At 41.6% G+C, this 20,167-nt stretch overlaps 1 protein-coding gene across 5 annotated transcripts in view; it reads right to left on the bottom strand.

Annotated features, from left to right (window-relative positions):
- pacsin1b (protein kinase C and casein kinase substrate in neurons 1b) overlaps positions 1–20,167 on the bottom strand; it is a 433,272-nt gene that overhangs the window by 158,169 nt on the left and 254,936 nt on the right. For 4 of the 5 annotated variants that reach the window (XM_059950548.1, XM_059950547.1, XM_059950549.1 and 1 more), the window contains 4 exons: positions 17,194–17,369; positions 15,050–15,170; positions 12,388–12,515; positions 63–167 (listed from right to left, as the gene is read on the bottom strand). In XM_059950548.1, coding sequence (XP_059806531.1) covers positions 63–167; positions 12,388–12,515; positions 15,050–15,170; positions 17,194–17,369 — 530 coding nt within the window. The remainder of the gene's footprint in view (positions 1–62; positions 168–12,387; positions 12,516–15,049; positions 15,171–17,193; positions 17,370–20,167) is intronic. The other variant, XM_059950550.1, reaches the window with a different exon arrangement.

Genomic DNA, 20,167 nt, shown 5'->3' with positions numbered 1-20,167 from the left:
GATTAGTAAATATTTGTGGTAAAAAAGTGCCAAGCAGCCCCACACAGACGGTTTTCACCAACTTTTTCTTTTCCTCTTTCGGGACTTCCTTCACTTCCTGGTTGACTTCATTCTCAGCAAAAGGCTTAACATTGCAACTTCTTTCATTATTCTGGCAGATACTATGGCTGTTTAGAGAGTGAGAAAAGGACAACTGTATTTGTAATGAATGCCAAAGGACATGTGGTCTAAATAGTTCATTACGTGTATCTGAAAGCCTTTTGCCTAACAATGTTTCACAAGTTCTTTCTCGCCTTTAGACAATGAGCCTAGGCAGTACAATAGTTTGGCATGGACTAGATAGTTCAAAGGGCCTGTTTCTAATCTATAGTATTCTATGATTATAAAACCATAAGATATACAAATGGAATTAAGCCAAGTCTGCTCCGCCATTTCATCACAGCTGATCCATTTCCCTCTCAACCACATACTCCTGATTTCTCCCCATAACCTTTCATGCTCTGACTATTCAAGAACTTATCAACCTTCGCCTGAAATATACCCAAAGATCTGGCATCCACAGCCGCCTATGGCAACCAATTCCATCAAATTGATCACCCCCTGGGCTAAAGAAATTCCTTCTCACCTCCATTCAAGGGGCTTCCAACATTTTTTATGCCATTGAGCCTTACCATTTTCTGACATGTCTATGGACCCCAGGTTGGGAACCCCATTCCACTCTGAGGCTGTGCCCTCTAGTCGAGACTCTGCCATAGGAAGCAACCTCTTCACATCCACTATCTAGGTCTTTCAACATTTGATTGAATTATGCATTTAATATTTTAATAATATTTGATATATATTTATTAAGCATTCTTGTTTCAATAACTATGAGTTGTATGTAAAAATGTTTAGGTATTAATATTGAAGTAGTAAAATGGATTCAACAGTGGCTGGATGGGAGCTGCCAGAGAGTAGTGGTGGATAACTGTTTGTCAGGAGGTGACTAGTGGTGTCCCTCAGAGATCTGTCCTGGGTCCAATGTTGTTTGTCATATACATTAATGATCTGGATGATGAGGTGGTAAATTGGATTAGTAAGTATATAGATGATACTAAGGTAGGTGGCATTGTGGATAATGAAGTAGGTTTTCAAAACTTGCAGAAAGACTTAGGCCAGTTAGAGACTGGGCTGAAAGATGGCAGATGGAGTTTAATGCTGATAAGTGTGAGGTGCTACATTTTGGTATGACTAATCAAAATAGGACATACATGGTAAATGGTAGGGCATTGAAGAATGCAGTAGTACAGAGTGATCTAGGAATAATGGTGGATAGTTCCCTGAAGGTGGAATCTCATGTGGATAGGGTGGTGAAGAAAGCTTTTGGTATGCTGGCCTTTATAAATCAAAGCATTGAGTTTAGGAGTTGGGATATAATGTTAAAATTGTACAAGGCATTGCTGAGGCCAAATTTGGAGTATTGTGTACAGTTCTGGTCACTGAATTATAGCAAAGATGTCAACAAAATAGAGAGAGTACAGAGAAGATTTACTAGAATGTTACCTGGGTTTCAGCAACTAAGTTACAGAGCAAGGTTGAACAAGTTAGGTCTTTATTCTTTGGACCGTAGAAGGTTGAGGGGGGACTTGATAGAGGTATTTAAAATTGAGGGGGATAGACAGAGTTGATGTGGATAGGCTTTTTCCATTGAGAGTAGGGGAGATTCAAACAAGAGGACATGAGTTGAGAGTTAAGGGGCAAAAGTTTAGGGGTAACACCAGGGGGAACTTCTTTACTCAGAGAGTGGTAGCTGTGTGGAACGAGCTTCCAGTAGAAGTGGTAGAGGCAGGTTCGATATTGTAATTTAAAAAAAAATTGGAGAGGTATATGGACAGGAAAGGAATGGAGGGTTACGGGCTGGGTGCAGGTCGGTGGTTCTAGGTGAGAGTAAGTGTTCCGCACGGACTAGAATGGCTGAGGTGGCCTGTTTCTGTGCTGTAATTGTTATATGGTTTATATGTTAATGGCATAAATCACTACCATGTGTTATGTGCACACCTCGCTTAAAGTAAATGTGAACTACACTCACATTTCTTGGACTCTTGTGTACATTTTCAATTACCTTAATTAATGTTTTGAAGTTACAAAATTATAACATTGGTGACAAGCTATTTTTACAGCAAACCCGACGCAATGAGGCTTTCGAAATAAACAAAAACGAGTGAGGAATTGTGAAACAGAGTAGCACTTGTCTTCAGACAGGAAAACACAAGAGTTCTTTTTAAAAAAAATAAAATTCAGAAAATGGAAGCAGGACACATACAGAGCTGTTCAATCATTCCACAAAAAGAGTTTGAACGGCATTTCAAAGGTACAAAACTGAAGCTTGTAGATATCCAATTAAGAACTTACACTGGAGAAAAGATAGCTTCTGTGGCAATGACATTTCTAACCGAGAAATACAACAACCAACAAGGCACATTGGGCTTGTATGTGGTAAAAACAGAAGGGCCAGTATTACGGGGACCTGACTGGCTGAGATAACTACAGCTTAATTAGAGATCCATCCAGGACTTGCATGCCACATTCCCTGCGATGAAACCAAATGAAAGCAAATTAAGATACTGAATGATGTCACAGCAGTGTTCAAGGATGGCATGAGAAATCTCAAAATTTTACAAGGGTAAAATAGTGTTAAATAAAAATGCCACACACAAGTTTTGCAAAGTCCATCCAGTTCCTTATACCATCAGTGATAAAGTAGCTCGATCTGTAGATCTGTGAGCTCGATCACACGGAGTCTGAGGAAATTCTTTCCAAGGTTGGGTAGAGCCCATGGACAGTGTCAATGGTCCCAGTAGCCAAGAGGAATGGGTCTGTCAGGATCTGTGGTGATTTTAACATCACCATCAACCCAGCACTGAAAGCGATGTCTTACCAATTTGATTGGGTTTTTATTTTAACAAGGTGACAAGAGAGATTGATGAGGGTAGGGCAGTGTTTTGTTGTCTATATGGATTTTAGTGAGGTGTTTTACAAAGTTCCTCATGGGAGGCTAATCCAGACGATTCAGATACATGGGGCCTATGGCAAGTTGTCTGCTTGGACTCAGAACTGGTTTTCCCATGGAAGACAGAGGGTAGTGGCTGAAGGGACTTAATCAAGCTGGAGGTCTGTAATTCATGGAGTTCTGCAGGGATCTATGCTAGGACATCTGCTATTTGTGATGTATATAAATAACCTGGATGAAAATATAGATGGATGGTTCAGTAAGCTTGCGGATGATACCAAGATGCTGGAGCTTTTGGAAAGCATCAAGTTGGATAAGTCACCAGGACCGAATGAGATGTACCCCAGGCTACCGTAGGAGGTGAAGGAGGAGATTGCTGAGCCTCTGGTGATGATCACTGCATCATCAATGGGGAAGGGAGAGGTTCTGGAGGATTGGAGGGTTGCAGATGTTGTTCCTTTATTCAAGAAAGTGAGTAGATATAGCCCAGGAAATTATAGACCAGTGATTCTTACTTCAGTGGTTAGTAACTTGATGGAGAAGATCCTGAGAGGCAGGATTTATGAACATCTGGAGAGGTGTAATATGATTAGGAGTAGTCAGCATGGCTTTGTCAAGGGCAGGTCGTGCATTATGAGCCTGATTGAATTTTTTGAGGATGTAACATTGTTGACACATTGATGAAGGAAAAGCAGTAGATGTAGTGTATGTGGATCTCAGCAAGGCATTTGATAAGGAACCCCATCCAGGCCTTATTGAGAAAGTAAGGAGGCATGGGATCCAAGGGGACATTGCTTTGTGGATCCAGAACTGGCTTGACCACAGAAGGCAAAAAGTCATTGTAGATATTCTGCATGGAGGTCGGTAACCAGTGGAGTGCCTCAAGGATCTGTTCTGGGACCCTTACTCTTTGTGATTTTTATAAATGACCTGGATGAGGAAGTGGAGGGATGGGTTAGTAAGTTTGCTGATGACACAAAGGTTGGAGGTGTTGTGGATAGTGTGGAGAGCTGTCAGAGGTTACAGTGCGACACTGATAGGATACAAAACTGGGCAGAGAAGTGGCAGATGGAGTTCAACCCAGATAAGTGTGAAGTGGTTCACTTTGGTAGGTCAAATATGGCAGAATATAGTATTAATGGTAAGACTCTTGGCAGTGTGGAAGATCAGAGGGATCTTGGGGTCTGAGACCATAGGACACTCAAAGCAGCTGCACAGGTTGATGCTGTGGTTAAGAAAGCGTACGGTGTATTGGCCTTTATCAATCGTGGAATTGAATTTAGGAGCCAAGAGGTAATGTTGCAGCTATATAGGGCCCTGGTCAGACCCCACTTGGAGTACTGTGCTCAGTTCTGGGCACTTCACTACAGGAAGGATGTGGAAACCATAGGAAGGGTGCAGAGGAGATTTACAAGAATGTTGCCTGGATTGGGGAGCATGCCTTATGAAAACAGGTTGAGCGAACTCTACCTTTTCTCCTTGGAGTGATGGAGGATGAGAGGTGACCTGATAGAGGTGTTTAAGATGATGAGAGGCATTGATTGTGTGGATAGTCAGAGGCTTCTTCAGGGCTGAAATGGTTGCCACAAGAGGATACAGGTTTAAGGTGCTGGGGAGTAGGTACAGAGGAGATGTCAGGGGTAAGTTTTTTACTCAGAGAGTGGTGAGTACGTGGAATGGGCTGCTGGTGGTGGAGGCAGATACGATAGGGTCTTTTTAGAGACTTTTAGATAGGTACATGGAGCTTAGAAAAATAGAGGACTATGGGGAAGTCTAGTAATTTTATGGTAGGGACATGTTTGGCACAACTTTGTGGGCCAAAAGGCCTTTATTGTGCTGTAGGTTTTCTACGTTTCTATGTTAAGATTGGTGGAGTTATGGAGAGTGTACAAGCCTGGCAAAGAATACAGTGCGATGTATCTGCAACTGATCTATACACTGAGAAATGGCATATGGAGTTGGACCCAGATAAATGTAAGGTGTTGGACCTTGGTAAGGCAAATGCAAGGAGACAGGATACTGTTAAGGGTAAGGTCTTTAACAGTGTTGCTGAGCAGAGAGATCTTCCAATCCAGGTTCAGAGCTCCTTGAAAGTGTCTGCACAGGCAATTGGTGTTACCTGGATGACATCATTGTTACTGATAAGGATGACAAGGAACATCCCCAAAACCTCAAGACAGTGTCAAAGAGACTGGCATTCCAGAGCACTCAGTCAGTGATAATGGACCACAGTTTGTGGTGGATTAGTTTCAATCATTCCTAAAAACGGATTTCTAAAAGTTACATTTGCACTATACCACCCAGCTGCAAATGCTTGGTGGAAAAGGTTTGTTCAGAGTCTAAAGATTGCATTGCAAGCAATGGCAGCAGAATTCACTATACTAACACTAAACCAGAAGCTCAGTAATCTCCTCCTTGCATATCATAATGCAACACGTTCCACAGCCAACCACTCACCAGCTCTGCTGTTCAAGGGTCATTCCTTGCATTTTGATCTCCTCAAACCCAATCTCAGAGGGAAGATACAGGATAAACAGCTGAGACTAATTGAAAGCTTCTCAAAAAGGAGGTTCGATATTTCACTCCTGGAGAAGCAGTCCTGGTGTGGGACTCAGAAATATAGGGGATAAACTTAGAGCATGGATCAGTATGTGGAACTACGATGTTATGGCCGTTACTGAAACTTGGCTGGAGGAACAACAGGATTGGCTGATGCAGATACCATGGTTTAGTTGTTTTAAAAAGAATAGGATGGGAGGTAGAAAAGGGGGTGGAGTAAGAAAGGGAGGACACTGCAGTGGGAGTGTCCACTGAGTCGGTCTGGGTGGAAGTCAGAAATAGGAAAGGATCAGTCACTGTACTGGGAGTAGTCTATGGGCTCCCAAATAGCCCTCAGGACACCGAGGAGCAGATAAGCAGGCAGATTTCAGAATGATGCAGGAAATATAGGGTTGTAGTTATGGATGATTCCAACTTCCCTCATACTGACTGGCACCTCCTGAGTGCAAGGGGGATAGATGGGGCTGAATTTGTCAGGTGCGTTCAAGAAGAATTCCTGACACAGTATGTGGACTGGCTGATGAGAGGAGAGGCTATACTGGATCTAATTCTGGGTAATGAACCTGGTCCGGTGACAGACCTCTTGGTGGGGGAACATTTTGGTGAGAGTGACCACAACTCCCTTAGCTTCAGCATAGCTATGGAAAAGGATAAAATCAGACAAAATGGGAAAGTGCTTAACTGGGAAAGGGCTAACTATGAAGGGATGAGGCAGGAACTAGTAAGAATAAATTGGAAATAAATGTTCATGGGTGAAAGCACAGAAGTAATGTGGAGGAAGTTTAGAGAAAACTTGTGCTGGGTTCAGGATAGGTTTGTCCCACTGAGGCAATGAAAAAATGGTAGGAAAAGGGAACCGTGGCTGATGAAACATGTGAGGCGACTCGTCAAGAGGAAGAAAGAAGCATATGTTAGATATAAGAAGCAGGAAGGGCTCATGAGAAATATAGGGTAGCATGGAAGGAGCTTAAGAAAGGACCTAGGAGAGCTTGAAGGGGGCATGAGAAGGCCTTGGCATGCAGGATTAAGGAGTACCCCAAGGCGTTCTATGCGTATGTGAAGAACAGAAAGATGACAAGAATGAAGGTGGGGCCGCTAAAGGATAAAGAGGGTAACATGTGCCCGGAGGCGGAGGAGGTTGGCGAGGTCCTAAATGAATACTTTGCTTCAGTATTCACAAGTGAAAAGGACCTTGATCAGAGTGAGGTTGAAATAGAACAGGCCTGAGTGCTGGACAATGTGGAAATTAAGGAAGTAGTAGTGTTGGATCTTCTTAAAAACATTAAGATTGATAAGTCCCCAGGGCTGGATGTGATATACCCCAGGTTGCTGTGGGAAATGAGAGAAAAGATCGCTGGAGCAGTAGCTATGATCTTTGAATCCTCTTTGGCTGCAGGGGAGATGCCAGAGCATTGGAGAATGGCAAATGTAGTTCCCTTGTTTAAAAATGGTAATAGGGAGAATTCTGGGAACTATAGACCAGTGAGTTTTACATCGGTGGTCTGCAAACTATTGGAAAGGATTAAGGATGGGATCTACGAGCATTTAGTGAAGTACAGTCTACTCAAGGATAGTCAACGTGGCTTTGTGAAGGGAAGGTCATGCCTCACAAGGCTAATTGAGCTTTTTGAAGAGGTAACAAAAGAAATTGATGAGGGTAGGGTGGTAGATGTGGTCTACATGGATCTTAGCAAGGCATTTGACAAGTTCTCCTCACGAGAGACTCATCTAGAAAGTCATGAGGCAAGGGATCAGTGGCTGTTTGGATAAAAAATTGGCTTACAAGAAGAAAGCAGAGGGTAGTAGTCCTGGGACCACTGCTCGTTGTGATTTTTATAAGTGACCTGGATGAAGAGGCGGAAGGATGGGTGAGTAAGTTTGTGGATGACACGAAGATTGGAGGAGTTGTGGATGGAGCTGTAGGTTGTCGAAGGTTACAAGAGGATATTGACAAGATACAGAATTTGGGAAGAAAAGTGGCAGATGGAGTTCAATCTGGATAAGTGTGAGGTGATGCATTTTGAAAGGACAAACCAGAAAGCTGAGTACAGGGTTAATGGTCAGTTACTTAAGAGTGTGGTTGAACAGTGGGACCTTGGGGTTCAAATCTATACATTCCTCAAGGTCGCTGCACAGGTTGATAGGATAGTTAAGAAGGCCTATGGGATGCTAGGCTTCATTAATATGGAGATTGAGTTCAAGAGGTCATGTTGGAACTCTACAAATCTCTGGTGAGACCACACTTAAGAGTATTGTGTTCAATTCTGGTCACCTCATTATAGGAAGGATGTGAAAGCTATGGAGATGGTAAAGAGATTTACCAGATGTTGCCTGGATTGGAAAACAAGTCTTATGAGGCAAGGTTAACAGAGCTGGGACTTTTCTCTTTGGAGCATAGAAGAACGAGAGGGGACTTGATAGAGGTCTACAAAATTATGAGAGGCAAAGATAGGGTGGATAGTCAGTACCTGTTTCCCAGGGCACAAATAGCAAACACCATATGTACATAGTTAAGGGAGGGAAGTTTAGGGGAGACATCAGGGGTAAGTTTGTTGGTTTGTTTGTTTTTTTTCCCCCACAGAGGGTTGTGGAATGACTTGCCAGGGATGGTGGCGGAGCTAAAACATTAGGGGTATTTAAGAGCCTCTTGGACAGGCACATGGATGAAAGAAAAACAGAGGGTTACAGGGTAGTGTGGGTTTAGTACTTTTTTTTTAAAGGAATACAGGGGTCGGCACAACATCGAGGGCTGAAGGGCGTGTACTGTGCTGTAGTATTCTAGTGTAGAATTCTTGACTAATCTGTTGGAGTGCTTGACTAATCTGTTGGAGTTTTTTGAGGGTGTAACAAGGATGTTAGATGAGGGTAAGCCAGTAGATGTTGTGTACCTAGATTTTCAGAAGGCATTCGATAAGGTGCCACATAGGAGATTGGTGAGTAAAATCAGAGCTCATGGCATTGGGGGCAGGGTTTCAACATGGATAGAAAACTGGCTGGCAGATAGAAAGCAAAGGGTAGCAGTGAATGGGTGTTTCTCAGACTGGCTGGAGGTGACTAGTGGGGTACCACAGGGCTCTGTATTGGGACCACAGCTCTTTACAATTTATGTCAATGATTTAGATGAGGGCATTGAAAACTATATCAGCAAGTTTGCTGACGATACTAAACTGGGTGGCAGTGTGACATGCGAAGAGGACATTAGGAGAATACAGGGAGACTTGGATAGGCTGAGTGAGTGGGCAGATACTTGGCAGATGTCATTCAATGTGAATAAATGTGAAGTTATCCACTTTGGAAGCAGGAACAAGAGGGCAGAGTATTGTCTGAACGGTGTCGAGTTAGGTAAGGGAGAAATGCAAAGAGACCTAGGAGTCCTAGTTCACCAGTCAATGAAGGTGAATGAGCAAGTGCAACAGGCAGTGAAGAGGGCAAATGGAATGTTGGCCTTTGTTACAAGGGGAATTGAATACAAGAGCAAGGATGTTCTTTTGCATTTGTACAGGGCCCTGGTGAGACCACACCTGGAATATTGTGTACAGTTTTGGTCTCCAGGTTTAAGGAAGGACATTCTGGCAATTGAGGAGGTGCAGCGTAGATTCACTAGGTTGATTCCTGGGATGGCAGGGCTGTCTTACGCAGAGAGATGGGAGAGATGGGAGAGATTGGGCTTGTACACACTGGAATTGAGGAGATTGAGAGGGGATCTGATTGAAACGTTTAAGATAATTAAAGGATTTGATAGGATTGAAGCAGGAAATATGTTCTAGATGTTGGGAGAGTCCAGTACCAGAGGGCATGGATTGAGAATAAGAGGTCAGTTATTTAAAACAGAGTTGAGGAAGAGCTTCTTCTCCCAGAGAGTTGTGGAGGTGTGGAATGCACTGCCTCGGAAGACGGTGGAGGCCAATTCTCTGGATGCTTTCAAGAAGGAGCTGGATAGATATCTGATGGATAGGGGAATCAAGGGATATGGGGACAAGGCAGGGACTGGGTATTGATAGTGAATGATCAGCCATGATCTCAGAATGGCGGTGCAGACTCGAGGGGCCGAATGGTCTACTTCTGCACCTATTGTCTATTGTCTATTGCTCTAATGAAAGATAAACTGAATCACGCTACACAGTGGAGATCGAGTCTGAAATCATCTGAAGACGACATATCAATCAGTTGCGGAAAGCAGAGTCAATTGTTATAGAAGACAGTTGGCTTCTGCTGTCAGAACCACTTCCTGCAGTCTCAGTCAACTCCTACAACCACCACAGAGGCGGCCCCAGAACCTGAGATTGTTTCACAGCCGCAAGTCTCTCCTGACAAGCAGAGTGATCCCCCTTCTTAGGGAAGATGTTATCCCACAAGAATAATAAATCCTTTGCAGCAATTAGTCTTTAGGCCTGAATGGGTCAAATTAAATTTACTCTGCTGTAGACATCTGTATGTAACAGTTGAATTGTATAACATACTGCGTACATAAGTGGGGTGCACTTTCTTACAGAGTTGTAGTTTATAGCTAAGCAGGGTGGAGTGTTGCGTATTTAAGATTTCAATAATATTTCAGCAATCTTGTAAATATATTGGTTGATTAAGCATTCTTGTTCATTTAAATAATTACCAGTTATAAGTAAAATTATGTTAATTGCATACATCACCACATGATATGTACACACCTCGCTTAAAATAAACTTGAACTACACCTGCATTTCCTCAGACTCCCAAGTTCCTTTTGTATTCATTTAATGTTTTGAAGTTACAAAACGTAACAGGTGGGTTTCAATGGAAATCTCCTCATTCTTCTAGATTCCAGCAAGTAAAAGCCTAGAGTCATCTATCGCTCCTTATACGATGAGCCTTTCATTCTCATGAACCTCCTTTTAACACTCTGCAATGTCAACACATCTTTTCTTAAGGAGCCCTAAACTGCTCACTATACTCCTAGTGAGGGCTCACCATTGCCTTATAAAGCCTCAGCATTTCATCCTTGTTTTTATATTCTAATCCTCTTGAAATGAATGCTAACCTTGCATTTGCCTTCCTCACCACCAACTCGAACTCCAAATTAATCCTGCATGAGGTCTCCCAAGTCCCTTTGCACCTTGGATTTTTAAATTTTCTCCCCATTTAGAATATAGCCTATGCTTTAATTCCTTCTAAAGTACTTGACCATACACTTCTCATACTGCATTTGATTTGCCACCTTTGCCCATTCTCCTAATCTCTCCAAGTCCTTCTGCAACCTCTTCAACACTACCTGCGCCTTCACCTATCTTTGTAACTTCTGCAAACTTGGCCTCAAAGCTATCAATTCTGTCAAAATCATTGACATACATCATAAAAAGAAGGGATTCTAACACCGACTCCTGCAGAACACCACTAGTCAACAGCAGCCAACAGAAAAGGTTTGCTTTATTCCCACTCTTTGCCTCCTGACAATCAGCAACTGCTCTATCAATGCAAGAATCTTTCTCGTAATATCATGGGCTCTTATCCTGTTAAGCAGCCTCATGTGCAGCACCTCAGCAAAGGCCTTCAAAAAATCCAAGTATACAACATCAACGATTCTCCTTTGTCTATCCTGCTTGTTATGTCTTCAAAGAATTCTAACAGATTTGTCAGGCAAGATTCTCTCGAGGAAATCATGCTGACTATAGTCTACTTTATCATGTACATAAAAGTACCCAAAACCACATCCTTAACAATCAACTCCAACATTTTCCCAACCACTGAAGTCAGAGTCACTGGCCTATAATTTCCTTTCTTCTGCCTCTCTCCCTTCTTGAAGAGTGGAGTGACATTTGCAATTTTCCAGTCCTCCAGAACTATTCAAGAATCTATTGATTCTTGAAAGAACATTAATAATGCCTCCACAATCTCTTCAGCTATCTCTTTCAGAACATTGGGATATCATCCATCTGGTCCAGATGACTCATCTATCTTCAGAACTTTGAGCTTCCCAAGCACCTTCTCCCTAGTAATAGCAACTGCACTCACTGTCCCGACACTCAAACTTCCCCTATAGTGCTAGTGTCTTCCACAGTGAAAGCTGATGCAAAATACCTACTCAATTTCGTCTGCCAGTTCCTTGTACCTCATTACTACCACCATTTTCCAGTGGTCCAATATCTACTTCTGCCTCTTTTACACCTTATTATCTAAAAAAAATTTTTTGTATGGTCTTTGATGTTGTTGGCTAACTTACCTTCATATTTCATCTTTTTCCCCTTATGGCATTTTAGTAGCCTTCTCGTGGTTTTTAAGTTTCCCAATCCTCTAACTTTCCACTAATTTTTGCTCTATTATATGGTTTTATCTTTTGCTTTTATGTTTGCTTTGACTTCTCTTGTTAGTCATGGTTGTGTGATCTTGCCTTTAGAATACTATTTCTCTGGGATATATCTATTTTGCACCTTCCGAATTGCTCCCAGAAATCCCAATCATTGCTACTCTGCTGTTATCTCTGCCAGAGTCCCCTTCGAATCAACTTTGGCTAGATCCTCTCTCATGCCTCTAATTCCCTTTACTCCATTGTAATACTGATACAACTGACTTCAGCTTCTCCCTCTCAAATTGTAGGGTGAATTCTATATTATGATCACTGTCTTCTAAAGGTTCCTATACCTTAAGCTCACTAAACAAATCCAGTTCATTAAATAACACCCTGTTACAGCCTTTATTGTCAAATACTGAGACGTTCAAGTCTCAAAATACAAGTTCTCTGTCTGAGTGGACCCCTTGAGTGTAGTATGTATCCAGTAATGAAGTTAAAGCTCGGCTTAAAACATGTACATGGGTTCTATAAATATTGATTTGAAAATCAATATTTGAAACTTTTAGTGTGCACCTACCTGCCCCGATCGACATTGTGAGTCACCTGCTCTCCTCCTGGTGAAACATTCGTCAGAGAAATACCTTCGTTAGCCTTTTTTACTTTCTCCCTTTTTGCAATAGTGTGAGTCATGTCGGGAGAATATTCCTGTAAAAGACAAGTTTCATCCACCCCTTTTAGGAAAGATATTCAACTATCTGGATGCAAATACATGCAGTCTTACAAGTTTCCATTTCATACAGCCAATCGAGATAGATAGAAACATTCTTATTTCAGATTCTTCTAACAATTCTGTCATAAACAGTTCTTCATTTAAAGGTTAATTGAATGTCTTCTTCAATGTATTATCACCATTCTGTTTTGAAAAAGACACCTGTGCCAAAAAAAGGTAGTTAAAACTCTTCCAGGCTAATTTTGATCTTTTTTGACAACGCAAACAATATGCCATTTGCTCTTTTGTTTCAGTACTGGATGGGAACCTCAAAAGTGAAAAGACTATGAACTCTTAACATAGTTGTGAACAACATCATGGATAGGTGCAGAGAGCAAGGCAAACTTTTGAAACAAGTTGCAATAAAGCAATAAAATCTCTCCTTTGAGGAGAAATTTACTGTACATCAAAACTGACAATTCAAAATAAAGATGAGTTTGAAGAAATGTAGACCATAATGTTTCATCTTTGTTCATTATGTCTAACAGCAACATTTGCCTCTGACACTTAGCATCATACTGCACAGTAACAGCTCCTTCAGCTAAGCTAGTCCCATTTCTCTCAAAACCATTTCTTCTACTTTCATGAAGGCAAATATATCTAGCTCTGATCCCTCTGAAGTAATATAGCTCTCCATAACACTTTACCCAATGAACGTGTGAAGAAAAGAGATCTCTTTCGCTTGAATATCCTGACACCAAACTACTATTTAAGCACATGAAAACCACCAGGGGTTCGGAAGTCAATCATTTCAAGTGTCAAAGAGGGGATTATGATCAGCTGTGGTTCCTTTCCTCCAGATACCCTTGCATCTCTGCGGCAAATTCAATATTTATTTCCAAAGCTCCTGTGAAGAACAGAGAGAATCGCCCTGTGCTTGGTTCATATTCCTCTTAGCCCACATCCCTCAATGTACCTATCCAAATGCTCCTTAATATAGTATTGTAACTTCTTCAGCTTCTTCTCACAGCTCATTCCACGTACCCACCACTCTCTAAATAGAGTTGCCCTTCAGGTCCCTTTTCAATTTTCCCCCCTCACACCCTCACCCTATGCCTCTAGTTTTGCACTCCCCTACACTAGGAAAAAGACTGCTACCATCCACCTTATCTATGCCTCTCATAACTTTAAACATTTCCTATCAGATTGCCCCTCGTTTGCCTTTATTCCAAGGAATGAAGACCTGGCCTGCTCTGTCATTCATTATGTTTGTTCTGCTCTGGTTTAACTTCCCAAAATGCATCACTTGCCCAAATTCAATTCTACCTACCATTCTCTTGCTGACTTTCCCAGTTAATATACATCTTGCTGTAACCTTAAACAACTTTCTTCACCATCCATTATGCCAATGATGTTGGTTCCATCTACTAATCATACCAACTATTGTCCACCTCACTAATATATAATAAACAAAAGTCTCAGTACCTTGCAGTTCACCTCTGATCACAGTTCTCCAATCTAAAAAGTAGCCCTCCATTATCTATCCTCACGGTCTCCAACACCCATGCTCCAAGATTACACTGTTCACCCCCTTGAACTCACTAACTTTCCAATGGCAGATACATACCTCACCCATTTTCTGTGGTACCACATGCAGCTTACCACACAATTGTTATGACATGTTTCACTACTCACTAATCCTTTTGCTCTTAACATACTTATTCTAGTCTTTTTTAGGATTCTCCTTACTTAGCAACTACAAGGGATATTTCAAGCTCACATTCAAGTTTATAGTCATATATACAACCAAATGAAATGGCATTTTTCTGGACCACTAAACATACATCCCAATCCAAAATATTACCAAAAGTAAGTTAATAAACTACAATTCAAAGGCATGTAGTTTTCATCACAGGTAACGGTAAACAGCTTGCTGTCCTAGTGACGAGGCCCTGGTGGTGGTTAGTCTCAAAGCCTGTTACCCAGTCTGACAGTCCCAGTCCTGATGCTCCTTTGTGACAGTAGTGGGCCAAAGAGATTGTGGGATGGGCGGTAGGGTTCTCAACAATGCTTCAGGCCTCTTGTCTGCAGTGCTCCCGGTAAATGTCACTAATGGGGGAGGAGGGAGACCCTGGTGATCCTCTCTTTTAGTGTTTACTGTCCTCTGTGCCGTCCTGCAGTCTGATGCCGTGCAACTTCTGTGCCATGCAATGATGCAGCCAGACAGAACAATCTTCATGTTGCTCCTACTGCAAATGGGGGCAGGGAGCATGATCCACCTCAATCTCCTGACAAGGCTGTCACAGATCTACAGTTTTCCTACATCACACAAATTTATACATTTCCAAACATCCTTTACTAATTTACTTGCTGCTATTACCTTTTGAAGTTATAGATTAGTCACTGACCAAATTGTTGAAGAGCAGGGCAGCTTCATGTAAAACAGCCCTTCAAGGTTGCAGTAATTTTTGTTTAAAACGGTATTGTTAGAATTACATTTGTGGTATTGAGAGATTTGGGGGAAAATTACCTCAAACTGGGGCCAGTTCATCGCCATTCCGGGTCCATATGTAGTGCTGAACCACTTTAGGTCCTCCTGTGCATCTGCAACCCGGATGACCTGCTCCAGCTCTCGGTAAATGTTGGCGTAACTTGAGGAGACAAACACATAAAAGGTAATTAGTAACTCAGCACTTTTTTTTTGACGTAGCCCAATTTCCTGATGCAGTGTCACTTTTGGATTCAGATTGATTTTAAATGCTTCTCCCACCCCCTTGGATAAGGCTCTGAAAGTTGTATGACAATGAAGAGGAAGCTTCTTGCAGGAATCCTGCCAGGCCTGCTTCACCATTCAGACTGCCACTAAAATACCTTTTTTAAATTTTCCAGAGACTCCAGTTTCATGGGTCTTTCTCCATTAATTCTTTATTGACAACTGAACAAGCTGCGAGGAGGAAAGGCTTTTAGTGCAGAGCATAAAGATGTGCGACAAGTCAATGAAGTTCAAGTAGCAGTTAAAGATAGTAGAATCACCAGCTGAATCCTGCTGTTAACACATCTATGGAATGGAATTTTGATGGCTTAAGACATAGATACAGCTTCAAAACAGGTCCACGGTGACCAAAATTCACTTCTAAGCAAGTTCCAACTCTCCATTTTTGACCCATTTCCTCTAAACCTTTCCTATCCATGTACATGCCCAAGTACTTTTTAAATGCTGTTAAAGTACTTACCTTAAACACATCCTCTGACAGCTCTCTGGGTGGAAAATTTGCCCAAGTTCTTAACCTTCTCACCTTAAATTTACATCCTCTGCATCTTGATTTCCCAACAAATGTGCATATTCACCCTTTCAATGCCCTTCTTAATTTCATACTCATCTAGTTGGTGTGAAATTATAAATTTCAGATATGAAAATCAAGAAACTAAATCACTACTAAAAAATCAAAAATGTTCAAGTCCGACAGTGCCCGAGTTCTTGTTGAAGAGCAAAAGGCAACTGGACTACATATTGTGGTCAATAGAGACTGTGATCTATGTCAGGAGACTGAAACAGTAGAGCATATCCTTACTTCATGCGGGAAACTTGCACAGGAAAGACAACAAATGCTACAATTATGCAAAATAGGACTGGTAGAGAACAGTGTTAATGGTTTATTGGAATGTGGGGAGAGTGATCAGGGGAGGAAATGGTTGTTTAGTTTTTTAAGGGCGATGGGACTGGAAAGACGACTTTAGGCAGTCAAGCGAATGGACAATGAGGGACAGGAAATCCTGAAGATGGCAGTAATGCGACAGTGTGGATGCCAACTGTCGTTAAAAACTCAAAGAAGAAGAAGAGATTGTGTAACTGAGTAGTCATCAAATAGGACAGAGCAGATGGGCAGAAAGATGCAGGTGCAATTTCTCTGGACAACTAGGACAAATATCTGATGGTTCCATCACAGCAAGAGGAGACTGATCAGGTAGAACGATTGAGGCCAAAGAATTAGTTTTTTTTTAAATTAGAAACACAATATGCAGGAATAATGCTCCTCTAAAATGGAATCTATCAGTTTCAAATCCTTTTTAACCCTAGCCTATTGCAAACTCAATTCTCTCCATTGTCCTACTGACACGGTAGGGAAATTGACAATTTGTACAATAGGCAGGTGTCCACAAAGGACAAGAGTTTCCCTTCCTTTGCACACAATCCTGATCGGGATTACCTGCTGGGTCTAAACCCTGGATCTCCCCACCCAACAGTATGGACTAGAAATGGTCAGCTTTTTCCACTGAGGCTAGGGGAGGAAAAAAAACCCAAAGGACATGGGATAAGGGTGAAGGGGGAAAAGTTTAAAGGGAACATTGGGGGGACTTCTTCACACAGAGAGTGGTGGGAGTGTGGAATGAGCTGCCAGATGAAGTGGTAAACACTTTTAACACTTAAGGAAAAACTTGGACAGGTACTTAGATGAGAGATGTATGGAGGGATATGGGCCAGGTGCAGGTCAGTGGGATGAGGCAGAAAAATGGTTCAGCGCAGCCAAGAAGGGCCAAAAGGCCTGTTTCTATGTTGTATTCTATGGTTCTAATAAGACTGCAGTTCGACATAATTTTCAAGGGCAAAAAAAATGTTGGCTTTGCCAGTACTGCCCAGAACCCCAAAATAAAATGGCTTTAATTAATACTCACTTGTTGTTTTCAGCAAGGTTTAGATGTCGTTTGATGTCTTGCAGGACTTCTCTGAAGAAAACCAGACGTTTTTCCTCAAACTGCTGGCACTGTTCAAACACTTGCTCCATATTCTCCATGTACTGAGGGGTACATTTACTCAATTCATCCAAAGCTTTCTCGTATTTCTCTTTAGTCTAGGTAGGCATTAATCGAGCATTCAAAAGTCTTGTATAAATATCCTAAAGGTCACTCTATTGTTACAACATGACAGCATACTCTGCAAAACAGAAGTAGCTGAAACTTCACTGAACAGCAAAATAATGTTTAGCAAACTACGGAACTTACTAAGAATCCTCAGTAGGCTTTCCACGGGTGACTTGGATGCATTCAAACATTTAGCACAGCAACAAATGAATGAAGGATTTTTGAAAAATCATTTGGAGCCGTCTCATTCAATTACCATCAGTTTACCTCTAGAGGGCAACAGTATTTCAAAAGGAAAGATGAAAGAACCACTGTAACCATGAGACCTGCTTCAGCCTGATACCACACACAAGTTATTGGAAAGAGTAATCGACACCTTAAGTATTCAGATAATGTAATCCCCTTAGAACAGCTTCAATCATCTGGACAGACATTATGTTTACAAATACGATCCTGGGCAGATTTATGTAAACTCCATTGTGGTTATTCATTCTCCGGTTCAAGGGTTCAATCTAATTATATTTTAAGTGTATTTACTTTGCTGTAACTAAATTTATTTCCATGAATTCTATTTTCCTTTCAAAGCAAAAAGGTGGGTGTGTGTGTGTACTTATTAATGGTTTTCCATTCTTCACTTATTGTTTACTGTATCCTTTCCTCTTACATTTGACCTCCCAATGTGTGATACCTCACACATCTGTATTACACTACATCTGCCATTTTTCTAACCACATTTCCAAATAGTCTTTATCCTGATAAATCTTTTGACAACCTTCTTTAATAAGTACAACTCCAGAAATGTTTGTTGGTAAGACATGACGCCCCCTAGAGCCATCCTGACTATCCCCAGTGCTTTTCCAGATGCAAGTAGATCCCGTCCCTAAGAGGGATATGTGGGAGGGAAGACTGATATTGATTTTGGAGTAGGTTAAAGGGTTGGAATAGTGTGGGTTGAAGGATATGAACTGCACTGTATTCTACAGTATTTATTCAAAACCTCGCCCTAATTGCTGATAACTTGGTACGGAGCTACATTTCTATACTTTAAGTTCAGGAGTCTTCAACACTTTGTGTACAATTCCATGGATTAAAAAATGAATTTAAACAAAAACTAGTGGTGGGCTACAACCATCAGCCCAGCCTCAACAAGGAGTTGGATCTGTGGGAGCCCTTAGCTCAGGTCTCTACTGCCAGTACCAGTGGGGGGTCTTCCTTTGGTGTCCACAAGGACATCTTGCATCCTCCCCATTAGGGACTGCCTGCTGCTACTGAATTCCTGCTATCATTCGTACAGTGGATCTGACTAGAACACTCAGGAAACAAGAATGTAATGATAGAATTATACAGTACGAAAAAAGCCTTTTGAACCACCTGCATGATTATCATTATGCCCTTTATTTATTAATATTTGTCATGGAGGGATTGTCCACGGAGTGTCTGTGGGTGGAGGTTACGAAGAGGAAGGGGTCAATAACTTTAATGGGTGTTTTTATTGGCCACCCAATATTAACAGGGATACTGAGAAGCAGATAGGGAAACAGATCCTGTAAAGGTGCAATAATAATAGAGTTGTCGTGATGGGAGATTTTAATTTCCCAAATATCGAATGGCATCTCCCAAGAACAAAGGGTTTAGATGAGGTAGAGTTTGTTAGGTGTGTTCAGGAAGGTTTCTTGATACAATATGTAGATAAGCCTACAAGAGGAGAGACTGTACTTTGGTATTTGGAAATAAACCTGGTCAGGTGTCAGATCTCTCAGTGGGAGAACATTTTGGAGATAGAGATCATAATTCTATCTCCTTTACAATAGCATTGAAGAGAGATAGACAAGTTAGAAAAGCTTTTAATTGGAGTAAGGGGAATTATGAGGCTATCAGGCAGGAAATTGGATGCTTAAATTGGGAACAGATGTTCTCAGGGAAAAGTACGGAAGAAATGTGGAAAATGTTCAGGGGATATTTGTGTGGAGTTCTGCATAGGTACGTTCCAATGAGAGTGAAGTTATGGTACGGTACAGGAACCATGGTGTACAGAGGCTGTAATAAATCTAGTCAAGAAGAAAAGAAAAGCTTACAAAAGGTTCAGAGGGTTAGGTAATGTTAGGGATCTAGAAGATAAAGCTAACAGGAAGGAGCTTAAAAAGGATATTAGGAGAGCCAGAAGGGGCCATGACAAGGCCTTGGCGGGCAGGATTATGGAAAATGCCAAGGCATTCTACAAGTCTGTGAAGAGCAAGAGGATATGATGTGAAAGAATATGACCTATTAAGTGTGACTGTGGGAAAGTGTGTATGGAACCGGAGGAAATAGCAAGGGTACTATGGAAAAGGATCTTGGTGACTGTAGTGCTGACTTGCAGCAGACTGAAAAGCTTGAGCATGTAGATATTAAGAAAGAGGATGTGCTGGAGGTTTTGTAAAGCATTAAGTTGGATAAGTCGCTGGGACCAGATGAGATGTACCCCAGGCTACTGTGGGAGGCGAGGGAGGAGATTGCTGAGCCTCTGGCAATGATCTTTGCATCATCAATGGGGATGGGAGAGGTTCCAGAGGATTGGAGGGTTGTGCATGTTGTTCCTTTATTCAAGAAAGGGAGTAGATATAGCCCAGGAAATTATAGACCCAGTGAGTCTTACTTCAGTGGTTGGTAAATTGATCCTCAAGATCCTTGGTAAGATCCTGAGAGGCAGGATTTATGAATATTTGGAGAGATATAATATGATTAGGAATAGTCAGCATGGCTTTGTCAAGGGCAGGTCGTGCCTTATGAGCCTGATTGAAATTTTTGA

This window comes from Hypanus sabinus, chromosome 25, assembly GCF_030144855.1.
Source record: "Hypanus sabinus isolate sHypSab1 chromosome 25, sHypSab1.hap1, whole genome shotgun sequence".
Taxonomy (NCBI): domain Eukaryota; kingdom Metazoa; phylum Chordata; class Chondrichthyes; order Myliobatiformes; family Dasyatidae; genus Hypanus; species Hypanus sabinus.
This window is presented reverse-complemented; position numbering and strand designations above follow the sequence as displayed.